Source organism: Cebidichthys violaceus, unplaced genomic scaffold, assembly GCF_023349555.1.
Source record: "Cebidichthys violaceus isolate CVI_PGR_0920_01 unplaced genomic scaffold, fCebVio1.0.p SCAF_3, whole genome shotgun sequence".
NCBI classification, from domain to species: domain Eukaryota; kingdom Metazoa; phylum Chordata; class Actinopteri; order Perciformes; family Stichaeidae; genus Cebidichthys; species Cebidichthys violaceus.
In genome coordinates this window covers 2,823,898-2,841,099 of record NW_027176483.1, presented here as the reverse complement: position 1 = coordinate 2,841,099, position 17,202 = coordinate 2,823,898, and the positions used below count along the sequence as shown (strand labels likewise).

The 17,202-nt window shown below is 43.8% G+C and overlaps 2 protein-coding genes across 2 annotated transcripts; one reads left to right on the top strand and one right to left on the bottom strand.

Moving 5' to 3' along the window:
- Nucleotides 1–520: 520 nt before the first annotated feature.
- ric3b (RIC3 acetylcholine receptor chaperone b) lies at nucleotides 521–3,809 on the top strand. The gene is made up of 6 exons (XM_068723206.1): nucleotides 521–774; nucleotides 1,415–1,632; nucleotides 1,722–1,800; nucleotides 2,082–2,175; nucleotides 2,372–2,502; nucleotides 2,610–3,809. Exons 1-6 carry the CDS (start codon nucleotides 540–542, stop codon nucleotides 3,011–3,013), a joined length of 1,161 nt encoding a protein of 386 aa, XP_068579307.1. The 5' UTR covers nucleotides 521–539; the 3' UTR covers nucleotides 3,014–3,809.
- A 132-nt stretch (nucleotides 3,810–3,941) lies between these two features.
- Nucleotides 3,942–7,387, bottom strand: psma1 (proteasome 20S subunit alpha 1). Its single transcript, XM_068723728.1, has 10 exons — nucleotides 7,322–7,387; nucleotides 6,112–6,156; nucleotides 5,912–6,013; nucleotides 5,657–5,760; nucleotides 5,476–5,564; nucleotides 5,285–5,355; nucleotides 5,052–5,181; nucleotides 4,870–4,949; nucleotides 4,571–4,675; nucleotides 3,942–4,242 (listed from the first exon to the last, which is right to left on the bottom strand). The coding sequence occupies exons 1-10, from the start codon at nucleotides 7,322–7,324 to the stop codon at nucleotides 4,177–4,179; spliced, it is 795 nt and encodes a 264-aa protein (XP_068579829.1). The 5' UTR covers nucleotides 7,325–7,387; the 3' UTR covers nucleotides 3,942–4,176.
- Nucleotides 7,388–17,202: the final 9,815 nt, after the last annotated feature.

Genomic DNA, 17,202 nt, shown 5'->3' with positions numbered 1-17,202 from the left:
ATATATATATATATATATATATATATATTGCAAACTGTTATGCCCTGCTCACAAAAACACAGAAAACACAAAAGATGCATCTGTTTTTCATTCATACTATCAATGCATAGTTAGTGCTTTGTGTACAAATTATGGTTTATCTGCACTGTATTGACTGAAAAAACTTTTTTACAAGAGTAAAAACTGCATTGTATATATATATATATATATATACATATATATATATATATATATATATATATATGTATATATATATATATATATATAAACAATTAATCTCAAGTATATATATATATATACTTGAGATATATAAGTATATATATATATATATATATATATATATATACTTGAGATTAATTGTTTATAAGACATGTGTACATATTGCATAATAAAATATATACATTTTAATAATTAAAGTCTCAATTCGCTGCATTAAAAACGTTAAGACGGTCTTTTGGCGCCACCCAGCGGTGAATCGCAGCCATTGCAGTTGCACCGCACTTCCGGTCCTCGAGTCAACGAGGAAGTTCAACCGATGGATGAAGAACCGACACCAACCAGCGAACCGCCTCCTCACCGTCGACCCGTCACATATAACTACGTTTGTCTCCCCTCCCCCCCCCCCACTCCACCGGGGAGGTGACCGCTTACCTGTGTCGGTAATGGCGATGTCAACGTTTCAGAAGGTGACGCTCGCGACGTGTCTCGTGCTGTGCGTCGCTCTGCTGCTCCCCAAAATGCTGTTATCCGGCGGGAGGAAGGATGCTGCTGACGGTGCGTCACCTCTTCACGGGTTCTCTTACGTCGTTAGCTCGACGCGTGGCGGTTGTTCAGATAGATGGTTTAATCTTATCATGTAGTGGATTAATCTGGGGTTATAGTTTGTATATTTAATTGTTATTTATTTCGTAATTTAAGCCTTAACTGAACATCACCGGTGTATCCTCTTGTAGTTGCACTTTCCTCCCTGAAGAGGGCGCCAGATACACCTGTTTTAATTTATTTATAAGAAATAAAATACACTCAGTTGCCAGTTTATTATGTACACAAAGATATAATTAATGCAGATTAATACAGCAATAAATCATATCTTCATACAGATTATAATTTAAGTTTGTTTTAGAAAGAAAATATAACTTTCACAAAATAAGATTTAATGTAATTTGGTTTATAAAATACACAGACTATTGAAATAAAAGATATTTTGATGAACGAACCTGCAGTTATTTATAGTTTTTTTATTCCAGTGAGCAGAAATAAATGACGTCAGTCCACTGAGGTCATTTAAACAACTCAGCACACCCAAAACAATTCTTCCAGTTGTTCTGGACTCTGCCGTCATTCATCAGTCGTGTTCTCCTCAGCTCAATCTTCCTCCTCCTCCTCCTCCTCCTCCTCCTCCTCCCGTTGTCAGGTTCGGGTCGCTTCCCTCCGATGATGCAACGCCAGGCGGCTCCGGAGGGTCGAGGCCAGAGGGCCGCGAGCTCCAGAGCCCACAACACCGAGGCCGTAGCCAGGGCCAAGGGAGCGGGGACCGGGGCGGGGACCGGGGGCAAGTCCAACCTGGCCGGGCAGATCATCCCGGTGTACGGCTTCGGGATCTTGCTCTACATCCTCTACATACTGTTCAAGGTGAAAAGTACAGCTTTAGTGTCAGCAGACGAAGTATATACGTGAAAGACATTAAGAGTGTGTTAACGCCGTCGCTGTCTCTCTGTTAGATCACGTCTAAAGGGAACAACAAGCCCACGGAGAGCCGCTTCCCTTCGGTTCGCTCGGAGAACAAGAAGAGAAAGATCAGTGAGTGTGACGGGGGGGGGGGGGGGGGGGGATGATATTAAATCAGAAGAAGTGGGGGAAAAAAGGACAGAAAAATGAGTTATCATGATTGAGGAGCTCCACATTTATTACACAAATTTTTAAAAAAAAGATCACATGACTAAAGGCCGGATTGCTGGGCCCACTGAAAGGGAAGGGAGAACCAGGACCAGGACCGAGACCCTGGTGCTCGGAAACACTACCGCCGTTGTCCACAGGTTGTGTTTTAAACTCCTCTCCTTTGGTTTGTTGTTGTTTTCCAGCTGACTTTGAGTTGGCTCAGCTGCAGGAGAAGCTGAGGGAGACCGAGCTGGTGATGGAGAACATCGTGTCCGACGTCAACCACAGTCCCGACAGGTGTGTGTGTGTGTGTGTGTGTGTGTGTGTGTGACGTCATCCGAAGGAGTCGTTTTCGCCTCCTCCCTCTCTCTCTCTCCTCCGGACAGAAACTGCGCTAAACCTGAGATCTGCTTCGCGCGCTCTCACTCCCATCTGTCACTCAAGTTCAGGACGGTTCTGTTCTGTTTCGGTTCTGTTCTGTTCTGTGCTGCAGGGTGAAGGGCGTGACGGCGGATCAGGAGGAGAGTCTCCTGCAGCAGCTGACGGAGATCACTCGGGTGATGCAGGAGGGCCAGCTGATGGAAGACATGGCACCACAGAAGAAGACCCGGGAGGACTGGGAAGGTTTCATAACTTCTATTTGTGTTAATATCATGAAACAGAACTTTAAGAGGTTCTAAATGAAGTGATTAGAAGTGGATGAATGAACGGCTCGTCAACCGTCTCCCTAGTTCCTGCAGATTACCCAGAGGAGCCTCAGCAGCAGTGGGAACATTCCCGCTGCTGCTGTCAGCACGGCCAGCAGCCCCACGGTCCACAGACGGACACGGAGACGGAGACGGAGACGGAGAGGACACGAGCGGACGGAGCCGACCTGGAGGACGCTCCCGGGGACGTCGCGGGTGGAGGAGATGCCGCCGAGGGAGCCGAGGACCCGAATACAGAGAGAGAAGCGGATGTCACAGCGGCGGGTGAGGACGAGGACGTGGAGCCGGGCGTCCCGGAGGAGCCGGAGGCCGCGCTGACGGTGGAGGAGACGGTGGAGGAGCTCACCGGGACGACGGAGACGGAAGCTCCCTGCAGCGCCGTCAGGCGGAGGAACAAGAGGAGGAGAGCGAAGAAAGCCTCGCACTGACCCCCCCCCCCCCCCCGAGAACCTGGTCTCGTCAGAGCGGTCCCCACTAGTCCGCCTCGGTTCTCTCTACTTGAAGTGAGCGAGTGAGTTTCATAGGAGTGACGTGAGCTCTGTCCACCGGAGGACCAAGCACCGTCTGAAAACCATCAGCACACAAAACCAGGGCCTCATAACACTCACCATCAAATACACGATGCATACATTTAGAACCTGTTCTTAACGTTAAGATGCTTCCAGGAGAAGATTAGATATGAACACAGACCCAGTGTTATGCTATTTATATTTCATTTGTCTTTTCACACAATTATCGTCCTCTTCTCCTCTAAAATGATTGATGATGACATGTCATGGCGTTCCACCTCTGAGGTTTATTAGTGACTGAAGGGTCACTAGATGTCCGCTCATCGATACACAACAGAAAGTATTTATTTACGGTCTTTCTATATTTTCAATAACTGCAGAATTAGTAACTGTCACCGTGAAGCAGGCGCCCGGTGGACACCCTCACCTCTGTGTGATGGAGCTCCAGATGTGCGACGCTGTCCTCCACGCTCTCAACGTCCCGCCATCGTTGTGGACATCTCCAGATGAGACACGATTAATGCACTGTACTAATTTAAAGATGTCCGTCTTCCCGTGACGTGTTTGTGACGGAGACGTCTCTCATCTTCTGTGTTGACGTTTGAAGCTTTTAAAATAGAAACCTGTGTTCTAAATTAGATTTTTACTTTTATAAACTGTTAAAACAACACATTCAGATCAGTGATTATAAAGTAAATAAAATGTTCTTATCGTACTGAAGGCTTCGTTTCTTCATTTTGAAACGAGATCAACGTTGTGAAACTCGGTGACTCCGACTGTTCGTTGCTTGCAATGTTGCTCATCCAGACACTGAACGTGTATCGACTCTTTAAATGAGGCGCTGCAGCACAATTCAAAAAAAGAGTTTATTGTATAATGGTACATTTTGCTCATACAAAAGCAACATCACATCGGGTTGATGTTAGCAAGGATATTGTGGATTGACGAGTGGCACATCACAACAACGACAACTTCTCCCCCCTCTAACATGTACTCTGGTGAGTTGCAGTTAAGTGTCAGGTTGGTGCCCCCCCCCTCCTCCTCCCCCCTCCTTCCCCAGATGACAGGAAGTGGTGTCCGCCTCAGTGCTCCATTGGCTCATCGGGTACCTCTCCAGCGACGGCGGGTTCATCTGCAGGCGGGGCGACCTGACGCACAAACAAAAAAAAAAAGTGAGGTTTAAAAAACGCACAAACATCAGGAAATGAATATGAAATAAAAAGATTAAAAAACAGGGAATCTGAGGCGTTAAATGGACGCATCTCTAACATTGAAATCTTGTTTTTTTTCCCCGCAAAAATATCTGCCTGGACCCTCACAACATGAGGATGTTTGAAGTCACCAAGCGATGAGTGAAGAGCGTCTAACCTGACCCAGATGCAGCACAAACACCAGCGCTCAGATATGGACCTCTGGCTCTGGACTAATCGTGTGGAGAAGATAGAAAAGAAGGAGTCCAGACCGGACCTGCAGTACCTTTCTCTGTGGCCTCTCTTCCAGTCCCTCCAGGAACGGGGCGACGTCGTCGTCGTCGTAAATGACGAACTCCATGTCCTTACCCACAATGCCGATGGAAACATTCTGAAAGAACGACAAGCGTACCTGAATGCCATCACATTTAAAAGACGATCGTCAACGCCGACTAGGGTTGAGCGTCGATGCTATTTAGGTTTGAAATGAAGTTGTCAATGACAGCGTACGGTCTCGTCTAATCTCTGGAGCAGCAGAGCGACACACCGGACCGGACCAGACCGGACCGGAGGGGGTTGGCGTACCTTGGTGGTGAGGTCCTGCTCGGCGGGGAGGGTTTCTCTGAGAGCGCGGAGGCCGTGCTGGACCAGGTCATTCAGGTTAGCTGAGAACAAAACAACATAGTCAATTCAAAAGTCCTTCACAGTGGATACAGCGAGGAGGAGGAGGAGGAGGAGGACGCAGTGAAATGAGCTTCTCGTCTTACAGTCGGAGAACTTGTCCATGGATCTCTCCAGGTAGGTGCGAGCAGACTGAGAGCGCGCTCCGATGGACATGGCTTTGCAGTCAAAGTAGTTGGCTGACGGGCAGGTCTGGAAGATGTGAGGTCCCATGTCCTGGTGGAACAAACAGGAGCTTCAAACATGTAAACTTACACCACCTTTACTCCGTCACAAGAGGAAACAAACACCATCGATAAATCAAACGATGCAAACTTACATCAAAGCCAGCGATGAGGAGTCCAACGCCATAGGGCCTCCTTCCATACCTCTGTGTTGGGATTTGGGTTTCTGAAGGATCGGTTAAGGACAACTGATGCCATTATAACCACTGAGGTTATGATATATATATAAATATATATACATATATTTTAAATTACAGGAGATTCAAGCTGACGTTAGTGAGGATACTGCTGCCAATGAGAGAGACGAGTCGTGACGTGGGGAGGGGCCTGTCGAAGACAAATCTGGAGTCCAAGCACTCCTGACGCATGAAGTTACTGTGGAAGACAGGAGGACGTAGATACGATTCAGACATTTTAAAAAAACAACAAACTCTATATTCAGGTCATCGGGGCAGCCGGGGACGTACCAAAGCAGTCTGGCGTCAGCAGTGAGTCCAGCGATGGAGATGCCGATGTGGTTGTCCACGTGGAGGATCTTCTTCTGGTGGGCAGCCAGTTCAGACTGGGCTCTCTGCAGAGACGCGAGAACATCAGGAGGCGGGAACTAAAAACGTTCGGATCTTTGACTGTCGCTAACGATCTGCTACACGCTCCGCAGCGTCTTTGTGTTATTAGAATACATCTAAAACGTTCCACTAAACAGCAGATGTCCTACACCGTACCTTCAGAGCCACCAGGACTGCATGGGACGTGGATTTGAGTCCCACAGTCGCGGAGCCTTGCTTCACCGCCTCCATGGCGTACTCGATCTGATGAATGCGACCCTGGACCGACACACAAACAACAATCATGTTTCTCTACACAGTGCAGTGACTCGCTTTTAACTTTTCTTAAGAGGCGGTTGAAGCGAACAGCGACTCACCTGCGGGCTCCATACCGTCACGTCGTTGTCGTACTGATTACGGAACTAAAGACACACACAAAAAACACAAAACAAGCCATCATTAGAAAGTGACACTTAAAGAAACAACACAATGACAGACACACACCAGAGCTGAGCTCACATAGTTGTCCTGCATCATCAGCGGTTTCCCCTCACTGCTTGACTCCTACACAAGGCTCCTGTGTCCGTCTTCATTCTGGACTTTTCTAGACTCGGGTGTTACGTTTCTACCACAGACTGAATAATTGATGAGCCCAACTTTGTGTGCAGCCACTTACCAAAACAGAGGCGTGACGTTAATGATGATTAATGCATGAGGTTAGCGACATATGTCAGCATTAACCTGGGACGTTACTGCTCGTTTTAGGAAGCCTCTTCTTAAAAAAAACACACTGGCCAGGAGCTAACGTACTGATGAAAACAGGCTTTTAGCTTAAGGTAGAATACATTTAACCATGTGTTTTTTATTTTATAAATTTGGACCGTCCTTCTCTCAAGTAAATTAAACTAAATGTACGTTGCTAACAGGTTGACAGGTAACGTTACCATTTAATCTGAGTCCTGCGGAAAGCTAGCTGACGTTAGCTGGATGACATGCAAACTGTGCGAAATTTAGTTGTATTACTATTATTATATTTTGTTATATTACTACAGTGAACAGTAACTGGAGTTTAATGTGATGTGATTCACTAAATGAGTTATTAGTCTGAAGCCAAAAAAACCCCCAAGTCACCGGAAGTAAAACGAAAGTAAAAGACTTAACGCTAGCTAAGCGCAGCCTGAGCTGGCTAGCACCTGCTAGCTACTTAGCGTTAGCCTGCTAACTAAATCAGCAACGCGTGTTGTGGTATTGGGGCGCTAAATGTAAACGCATCGGGTTGTTAACAGACGTTGTTTGATGTGATGCGAGCCGACAAATATGAGCCACGAACCGATTATTTGGGTCACACGTCATTTAGCCGGCATGAGCGCGGCTAACGTTAGCAGGTTGACGGTGTTTTGCTTACTCACAGTGCAGTTAAAAGTTAGCTAGCTAACGGTAGCTTGGTGTGAGTACATTAGCCCCGTTTTCTAGGTTTTCCGATCAATTATACAACACGAACACGCTGTGCGATTTATTTACCGTATCAATGTTGTATATATATAGTGTGGAATTGCTTAACTTCATTGAAATATCATTTACACTTACCATCTCTGCTTTAAGTGTCTCCTCCGCCCGTAACTGTGATCCGAACTTGATTTATTTTCCTGGATGCGACGTCAGGGAAAATAGTCGAGCCCCGATTGTAAATCAGTGATCGATTGAGTAAAGTCTGTAAAAAAAAACCAAAAACACACACACGAAAAAAAATCTTACGACGATATTTAGTCATATCGTCTTACGATTTTAAAAAAAGATGTATGTATATATGTATTTTATAGAATCAATAAAGAAGACAAAACTAAACATTTACATTCATACAAACGCAAAAACATTTCCAAATTTACTTAATCACACTCAGTGATTTTATTTACATTCACCCTGTGTTACATTATTTAGTTTATTTATTATTAAATGGTAAACAAATAATTTCCTCTCTGAATCTATTCTTTCTCGTGTTTCATTATTTTCTGCACCGACCGAACAGGCGCAATGCTCGTGCATCGCCACCAGGCGGCAGCAATAAATTAGAAGAAGTGACTCTGGTGAGTCGTTTGGTTTGTGGACGTTGACATGAAAACACACGTTTCTGTTGCAGAGACACAAAGAGACATGGACGTAGACGACAACGGTGGCTGTTTTTTTTTTTTAATACTTGCATGTGAATGTCTTTCCATGTCTGCAGAAAACACTTCTGGAGAATTGAGATTAAAATATTGACAATTCACTATTTCCTTTTTCTTTAAAATTTAAACAGTTGAACTTTCTGTAGTTGTACGAGATGTAACGTCCTCCTTTCATGTCAACAAGCTAAATACAAGCTATGGTGTAGTCGAGATACATTTGTGGAAACTCAAAAAGCGGTTTACGTGCCGTCTGCTTCTTTAAAAAAAAGGTAAATGTCACCCGTTTTAATAATTCACATATGTTATTTCTGTGCCACGGAGCACTTCGGTCAATACTTCTCATCCACTGAGCATTTCTAAACGCTGGAAACTGGAGACAACCTTTAAAACTGGAGCGCAAGATGTGTCTGTCCTCTGCAGACAACCAACTGTGGACTTCAACCCAAAAACGTTGTTTCTTGAATCACGGATGAACTGAAGTTTCTTCTTTTTGGGAGACGGACTTCAGAAACTAAAAGTTAAAATGACAGAGTTCCTCTTCAACATTTTCAGGTATTAAACCGTTTGCATGGATCTTCTTTTTACAGGCTTCACCGACATAACTTCACTGTTAAATTTGAAAAGTGAGTCGTCTCAATGTTTCCTCATGTTGTTTTGTGATGACACTTTTCAATCAGCATTTGTCCTTTAAGAAAGCGATTCATAGACGTCCTTAAAATGACTTAAAAAACACACGAAAGAATCAAGACTTTGAATGGTTGTATCTTTTTATATAACAGCAAGAGTCTTATTATCAGTAAAAAATGAAATAAAACAGTTAAATATCTTACTGGAATAATGTAATAACACACCACTTAAGAAATTCACTTAAGTACGGTATTTCAGTACAATTTTCAGGTATTTCTGCTATTTTTTTACATATGCATCTCTATCATTTCTTTAACATATATTATACTTAGAGTACATTTTTCTGCTAAAACTTCTGTACTTCTTGAATTTGACTGGTTACAGAATGTTTCTACATTGTTACTTCAGGGTCTGAATGCTTCTTCCAATACTTTTGTAGAATGGGCGAGTTGTTAAAGTTATTGATGGAAACATTTCCTTTAATGGTTGTTGGATATTCTAGGACCGTAGAAGAGCTCCACAGGTGGACAGATGCCGACAGGTGAGCCTGTAATAAACGGTGCGTTCCACATGCATTAACTCCGTGCTCGGCTCGTTCTAGGCTATCCTGCTCCCCAAATTGGAACATCTTTTTTTTTTAATTTCTCCAGGGAGAATTTCTCAGAGACATGCCCACCGTCGCCTCATCCTCCTCTCTCACATCCTGTTTGGTTTTAAGCTTTTTTAATGATATCTGATGTACCCTTGATCCAGGAGGAAGAGGAGGAGGAGGAGGAGGAGGAGGGGAAGATGAATTAGTAGGGCTGTGCTGACGAGCTCTCCTCCTCTGCCAAGGCAGCGGCAGCACGGCGGCGGCCATTACATCAGCGCGCCAACCTCCTCCTTTGTGATTGAGATTGTAGGAGCTGTGCTGAGCTCAGCGTTTTTGTTTTTTTTTCTTTTTTCTTCTTTCCTGGGGGCCTCATTTAACTCTGCCAAACGGCCCTCCGTTTAATTTTTCAAATGGAGAGCAGCCTGAGTCACTGTGGGATGGGTCCAAGCCACACTGTGGACTCGGTGCTGGCACGTGGCGGCGGAGGGGGGAGGAGGAGGAGGAGGAGGAGGAGGAGGAGGAGGGGGAGACGAGGGAGATGAGGGAGGGAGGCGGAGGTGTTTTAAGGAGTAGAAGAGAGTGTGAGCGCTCTCATTCCTCCACCCATTCATGGTTTTCAGCTGGTGTTAAGGAAAGAGTGAACTCCTGCTAGACAACAACTAGAGATGTAATCCCTTTATGTTTCTTTGAATAAGACTATTTATTTTTACATGTGGTTCTTCTTTTCTCTTACTTTGTCGCGTCTTTCACCTGAGCTACAGGCTAACGCTTCTCCTTGAGTGACGACGACACACCAGCAGTGCATCTTTACTAAACGACACATCAAATTCTGCATCCTGCGAGCGGCTAAACTCTCCTCCCCGCGTCGCTTAAAGTAGGTCAGCGATGTGTTTTAACCCCCGGAACACGACGGGGATAATAGGCGGGGGGGGGGAGAAAAAAAAAGGTGGCGGCTCTGCCAAGGTTGCATTAAGCCGGCGGCGCTCCTGTAACGAGGCGGGGTCAGGGGGTCACCAGCACCCCACACCGCGTGTCGTCATCGGCATTAATGCGTCCGACAGTAAAGGCCGGCCTGTATACGTGCCGCGTGAGAGGCGAGGCGAGGTCTCGCGCACAGAGAGGCCGCGTTCGCTGCCGTCAGTTTGACGAAAGCGCTTATGCAGCGTTTCAGTAGCAAATGGCTGAAGAGGCTTTTTCCTGGCACCAAAAAAAAAAAAAAGAAAAGTGCAGGACTTTGTGGGGCACTTAATAATATCAGCAGGTTGATAGATAGTCTCTTTGCTCAGTCTATGAACCTAAGAATAGACAGCCAACACTATTCAGACACAGGCTTTTTTAAAAAAAAATGTATAAGGCACACAACAGAAGCCGGTTCTCTTTAAACCACCTGATGCCAGCGAGCGTCACATGCATACATACTGGCTTTTGAGTCACTCAAAGTCTGGCTAACAGTTACGAGGTTGCCGTGAGAAGTGATTGATTACTGGAAGGAAATGCAGTTCTGGAAGGAGCCGATTTCAGTCATTATGTTAACAGCGATTACAGTTTTCCTATCCATCATTTTCATTGTTTTAATGCCAGGAAATGCACCCACATCAGTGTCAGGAGTACGGGAATCCATCATTCGAATGTTCGGATTGCATGTGACAAACAGCTCAACTGAGTTGAACTTTTACGGGGAGTTTTAGGAGGCTGCACTGGTGCTGGAGGAGTTAAAAGTTTAAAATGATAACCATTGATAAACCTGTTTCTAAAAACCACATCTTGGTCAGATAAATGCGACAGAACGTGGTCAGACTTTTCATTTTGTTGATTTTTGTCAGTGAATTCCAGGCGAAAGAACACATTCCAGCACAAAAAGTGTTCATTAATACACATTTTCAGTGATAAAGTTTGCTCTGGTGAAACCTGAAGAGAACATCCGGGGTCTGTGTTGCAGCATGAGCTGCAGGGGGGGGGAAACCCTCTTGTGTAACTCAGTGTGGTATCTGTAGAACTGGGCTCTCTCAGTGTGGTATCTGTAGAACTGGGCTCTCTCAGTGAGTGCTAAAGAGGATTCACCTCCTGGAGACTCCGTTCAAACAAAACATAAACACAACACAAACATAAGAGGAGATTCAAAATAAGAATCATTGTCCCCCCTCCTGCCAGATACCGTTATTACCCACAATGCAACTCGACTGGCGACAGTTTGTTTCGGAGATTTGTGTGCGTTATGCTAGCGGAGGCTAATGCAGCTAGCGGAGGCTAATGCAGCTAGCGGAGGCTAATGAAGCTAGCGGAGGCTAATGTAGCTAGCAGAGGCTAATGTAGCCTCACGTCGCTCTAACAGATATGAGGGGAAAGCTACGGATGTCTGCTTCACTTCTTTCTAACTCCACACTCATTTTTCAAACCGTTCCTGCAGACGTCGCTCAGATGAACAACACGTCGTAGCAACATTGCACTGAGGCGATAGAAGCAACGCTTATTTATTCATCTGGAGAACAGGAGAATAGCAGATATTCGGCTATTTACACACCGCATCTTAATCTCACAGCATAAAGAAGGCCAATCTTCTAATCCTCTAATATATGCTCCTCTAATAGTTGCAGTTATCATTGTTAGCTATGAATACTGGAAAACTTTTGTGTTTTTTTTGTAAAATGTGAAAACTGTTGCTTCGTCTATTGCAAACCAACACTCCCTATGGGTCCAAATAAAGTAATATGAACAATGAACTTGGATGAGAAGCTGAGCCTGACAAGCTTTAGTCTGATCCTCAATGTTCACCACACAGAGAATAAACTCTGTAAATAACAAGCCTTATGGAAAAGATCTGAGAATTGCGAAGTCGTCCGTACAGTTTTCATCCCTCTGATACTTCAGTTTTCTGGTGTAATGAAAATGAATCTGTTGCTAGAATACATCAGTCTTTTCTCAATCTGCTTGATGCACATTTGGGGTTTCAGTTCCTGATTTAAGTGTTTAAATGAATCCAAGCTGTAGAGACATGACAAAATAAACTTCATGTGATCACAATGTAAGTAGACGGAGAACGTCTCCTGCTCATCGCTCTGGACAGCTGGACGTGAACATAAAAGAAAAGATGTTGGATTTTTGACGACAACGCAAGCCTCAATTCATTTGAAACCTAACAGCACCGGAACCATTTGTTCATTTGTCGTCCCTCGTCAGTGTCAAATGCGGAAACGTCCGGATGATGCCAAGCCCACGGAACGGAGACATCCAATCATTGCTTTGGCTCTCCGGCAAACATTACGCATTAATTGCATTTGCTCATCTAGCAACTGCGGTTCTGGAATAAAAAAACTAATGTGAGTGGTCTCTTTTAGAGATGAGAGCATTGTCTTCCGTCAGACAGTGCAGCGCTGCTTAATACCCGCAGGTTATTATTGGACGACAAAAGAGAACAAGTGACAACTCAAACCTCATTGATTGTCAAAATCGGTTGACAGCTGGAAGAAGTCGGGAGAGGTTTACGGCTCGTGGTGACTCACAACCATTCCATTTCATTGTCGCTCCTGATCACATTGTTTTCTAGGCGGTGAGGTATTTCACAGCAGATGAACGTCCGACACAAAAAGCCAGTCTGCTGCGTGACGACGCATCGTGAAGTTCAGCTCGGTGAGCTCGAACGTTGACGTCGCCGATGTATAGTTCTGTCCCTCGGTCGCTCGGTTCGGGGTCAGTTAAATGTTAGTTGAGGTTCCTTGACATTAGCGTGTCAATGTGTGAGGCTTAAAGTAATTCAGCTGTGGAAGACGTTTATTGACACATCATTTTAGCGGTTTGATCACCGGCTCCTACTGTTTGCATGTCAAAGTGTCCTTGAGCGAGACATTGAACCTCAAAGTCAAAACATTTTGTGTACACATATGACCATAGGTTCAATTTAAAAGGGTAGGTCTTTTTTTTAACCCAGAACCACAGTGGACACAAATGATCTGTATAGCAATTAGTTTCAATTAACCGCAAATTGAATCTGTAATATGTTTCACTAAAGCACAATAGAACTGAAATGCCAAGGAGGCTATTGTTGTAAACACAACTATACGAACGTTGGATTAGGATAAAAAAAGACTCATCTACAAATGTAGCCAAGCCAATGGATCAGTCGGCCTTTAATAAATATAATAAACATATTCATCTGGTATATTATTACATCTTACCAATACATTGAAATGTATTTTCCTATATGTCAAAAACACTAACAATCCGAAAAAAAGCATAACACAGAAAAGTTACACAAGATCCAAAACACAAGAGATGCACAATTGCTAAAGATGAAGCCCTGAACTAATCTGACTAACCCATGGTTTAAATCTCATGTGACGTGACTTTTGAGCGCTTGTATGTCAGGTTTATATGAAAGTTTATGGTTGAGTAAAAGGTGTGCCCTACTTGTTTACATGCTGCTATGTGATCATGTCATCAGCCTCTTCGACTTTGGGCTTTACCCTGATGTCAGTGTTGAAGAAAAGCACGGCAGCAAACGAGGACAGGGAGGCCTTCCGATCGATACTCGGATGAAGAAGTCCAGCAAACAGGAATTCGGGTTCATAGCAAAAGGTTAGCTCAATTTGATATTCATGCTATTTGACTCCAATGACATACTAAAGTCTAGACGTATTTGGATTTTGTGAGGGAATATTATCTCAGAGAATCCGTTTTTTTTTTTTGTAAAGAATACAACGTTTTTTAAAGCTTTCTTTAAATGCAAGAAGTGAGGAACATGTACTCTTTTTTTTTTTCCTCAATAAATCTCGTCCATTGGTGAAGTTAAGAGCTACGACATGACTAGTCTTCTGTGATTTGTCACCTAATGGGTGGGAGACACTTTGGGTGGCATCATTGAGGTCTAGGTGGGCGTGTGATCAAGTGTTGTTCTGGAGACACCTGGCTGCTCCGGCTAATCTGCTCATTAAACCCCCTTAATGGCCTCTTGTGCTTCAGGATCATCCCGTCACAATAACGGCTTTTACGACTGAAGGGTGCTTTTAACTGCATTCGACTAATTGGAGAAACGGTCCCGCTTCTGGTGGTGAAGAAAAAAAATTAATAAAATGGCTGAACGCACCATATTAATTTCATCGCCAATGCCGGCTGAACCGTTAACTGGCGAAGACTCCAAATACGTCAACGACGGTGACGTTACCAGGGAAACAAAAAAGGTTCATGGGTCGGGAATTTGATGGGCCGCAATGTGAGATATTTTCCATCTCGAAAGAAGAACAAGCTCTTCAAAGGACGATGAGTACTCTTTGGTGAGACTCATGGCAATCTTGACTTTGGGAGCAAAGGGTACAAGAACTAATACGAAAAAATAGAAAACGGCAATAAATGAAGATGAAAATGATCTTTGACAAAAGACTTCAGGGGTTCAGGCAACTACAAGACAGTATGATACATCCAAAACTGTCAAACATTTAAAAAAAATACGTTTACAAACCGACTCCGAAACTTGCGTTCTTGATCAACGTTTTCTTACCCATTTGTCAAAAGCCGAAAGAGGGTTATGTGACCACTCAGAGCCACCATACAAACATACATTTTGTCTTCTAGCGCAAAGCACTTTACAATAAAGACATAAAAGGACGATTAGACAGTAGTGATTGTGCTCTAGGCAGCTAAACCTAATGTCATTCATTCATCAGACCCATCTGGGACTAATGCGATCCATTGCACCCACGCAATTAATTCACTTTTGTTTGGTATTGCAAATTTTTGCAAAGAAAAGAATAATAAAACACATCGGAGCAAGATTTCTGCGTGCAACGATTTTTATTAGCTGATAAATAAAAACAAAACAAATATGAAAACATACGTACTTGGTGTGCAAAGACCTTTATATGGCTAATTTAACCTTTTGACCCTTACACAAGAGGACTTTGAACGTTGTTCATTGGAGGCCAAAGGCGCTGGGTAAAATCGCTCTACCAAATTTGAGACAGCAAATCTTATCTATCATCCATGTAAGCAATATTGCCACAACTCGCAGACTCACTCATGCCGTCGTGGCATATATCACAGCAGCGTCTTCCCGCCATGCCAGCTGGTCCGTTCTGCTGCCATGCTCACGCCACTCCCTGCCCATGGCTTAAAATGGAGGCTACCTCCTGTGGGCCAGTGTAACTTCCAGCATTATTTTATTCTCCCATTGAGAGCAACTCTGACCACATTAAAAAAATGTAATTGTCAAAACGTCCTGGAATCAGCTCAAGCTCAGACGCTGTTTTTGGTCTAAACCCAATAACTGCAAATCATGCTCGTCCTCCATCTTTGGTAGATGCGTGCCTTTTGGTCCAACCAAGGCATCAAAACAATTAAAGACCTACAGTATCTGATAACACCTTAGCTCTCCAATAGTAATCTGAAAAAATGTGCCCTGGCTAAACAACACCTCTTCAGGAGCAGTGGTAGAGTTCCTAACCTATCCGATGAGTCACCATGGTGGAGGAGATTTCTGAGGAGCTTTTGGAGGACGGCCTTGATAAAACACACAAACCATCCATTTGTGCTAAACATGGACCAATGCAGCGATACACGTTGTACACCCATCTCAAAAAAAAAAGGTGAAGCAGCTCTAGAATCTTTAAAGATGTGAACCCAACTTGCAACAGGTGCCACCAAGCGCTGCCAGCTACAGTCCTCCTGGGGGGTAAATCTTTACATCATTGTCGATGGTTACTGTACAACTGAGCAAACCCAATGCTACGATTGCATTGTTCGGTTTAACTCCACCCACAGTGCCGCTCCCTTCCCTCGTCACCGTACTGGCCAGACAATGGAAATCTCCATTGTGAAAAAAAATGATTGCACGAATGGAAAAGAAGAATCACAAAAAGAGATGATTATTTAAACCTTTGCTGAAAGCCACCGTCCAAAGAGAGTAGATCTAGATTTGGGTAAAACAATAACACATCTTCAAATACATGTTTTGCCTATTAATGAAGATTTTTTTCCGTCTCTGTTTCATTGCAACTTGAGCATCTTTAAGGCATACTGAGAGCCAGAAATGTCCAACTCTCAGCTTTGCTGCAGAGGCAGAAATGATGGCAGATTCTTGGGTCTCCGCCAGGCTTTATAACCGCATAACGTTTAAGTTTCTATAAATACCACGGGACGTGGTCCAAGTTGATCAAGTGTGATTGAATCTGAAATGACTCCAAAGACGAGAGCCAAGTTTCCTTAAGATACTTGGGAGGAACTGCTTGCCCCCGCTCAGCTTTTTGACAGGGCACCAGCCTGAGTCACTCCACGGTTTCTCAAGGTACACCAGAGTTATTCAAGCAAAAATGACTGGTTGCAAAACACAAAACCTCAAGCAGTATATGCATCTCAAAAAGGGCAGTCGAACTATGTTTGTTGTTGAGTCTGCGATCCGGTTTGTGCACGAGGGAATACTGTCCTGAAATATTAGTTTACCATTTATATTGGTGCTAACCAAACAAGCGTATCAAACTAACGTTAGCTTCATGAGTTTGGTGAAAAAACCCCTCTATAACTGTTTTCAACTGAGTCATTTTAAATATGCACTTTACAGCTACATACGTAAATTGGAATCTATTTTTATAAAGGATTTTTTCAAGGAAAACGGCTTCTCAATTGTGAGGATTTGGTCAAATTAATATCTTAACTGTTTGTTGATGAAAATGAGAGGTTTCATGGCATAACCCAGGCAGTAACCTTAATGCTTAAGTATCTTAAAACTTGCCTTCTTTCTACAGACCAGCAGGGGGCGACTCCTCCGGTTGCAAAAATAAGTCCAACAGTATGGAAGTCGATGAGAAAATTACCCTACTTTTAACTTCATTTATTACATCAGTAAACATTGTAAACATGAGTTTATGGTCTCAATCTCTAGTTTCCAGTCTTCTTCAATACAGCATGATGTTCATTTAGTACATTATGCTCCATTTAGAGTCAAACAGACCATAAAGCAGGGGATGCTTTCAGGCCGACTTACTATGATTGACAGGTCTGTTCATTGGTTGCAACATGGCGACGGCCGTAATCCAAGATGGCGACGGCAAACTCAATGCTTCATTGACTACGTCACTTCGTATGTACAGTCTATGGCG

Coding starts and splice junctions, on each gene's coding strand:
- ric3b (XM_068723206.1), top strand. CDS start 540: ATGAAGAACCGACACCAACCAGCGAACCGCCTCCTCACCGTCGACCCG. Junction 775..1,414: donor GAGGAAGGATGCTGCTGACG/GTGCGTCACCTC, acceptor TCCCGTTGTCAG/GTTCGGGTCGCTTCCCTCCG. Junction 1,633..1,721: donor TCCTCTACATACTGTTCAAG/GTGAAAAGTACA, acceptor TCTCTCTGTTAG/ATCACGTCTAAAGGGAACAA.
- psma1 (XM_068723728.1), bottom strand. Junction 4,950..5,051: donor CATGGACAAGTTCTCCGACT/GTAAGACGAGAA, acceptor TTTTGTTCTCAG/CTAACCTGAATGACCTGGTC. Junction 4,243..4,570: donor AAGAGAGGCCACAGAGAAAG/GTACTGCAGGTC, acceptor TTTGTGCGTCAG/GTCGCCCCGCCTGCAGATGA.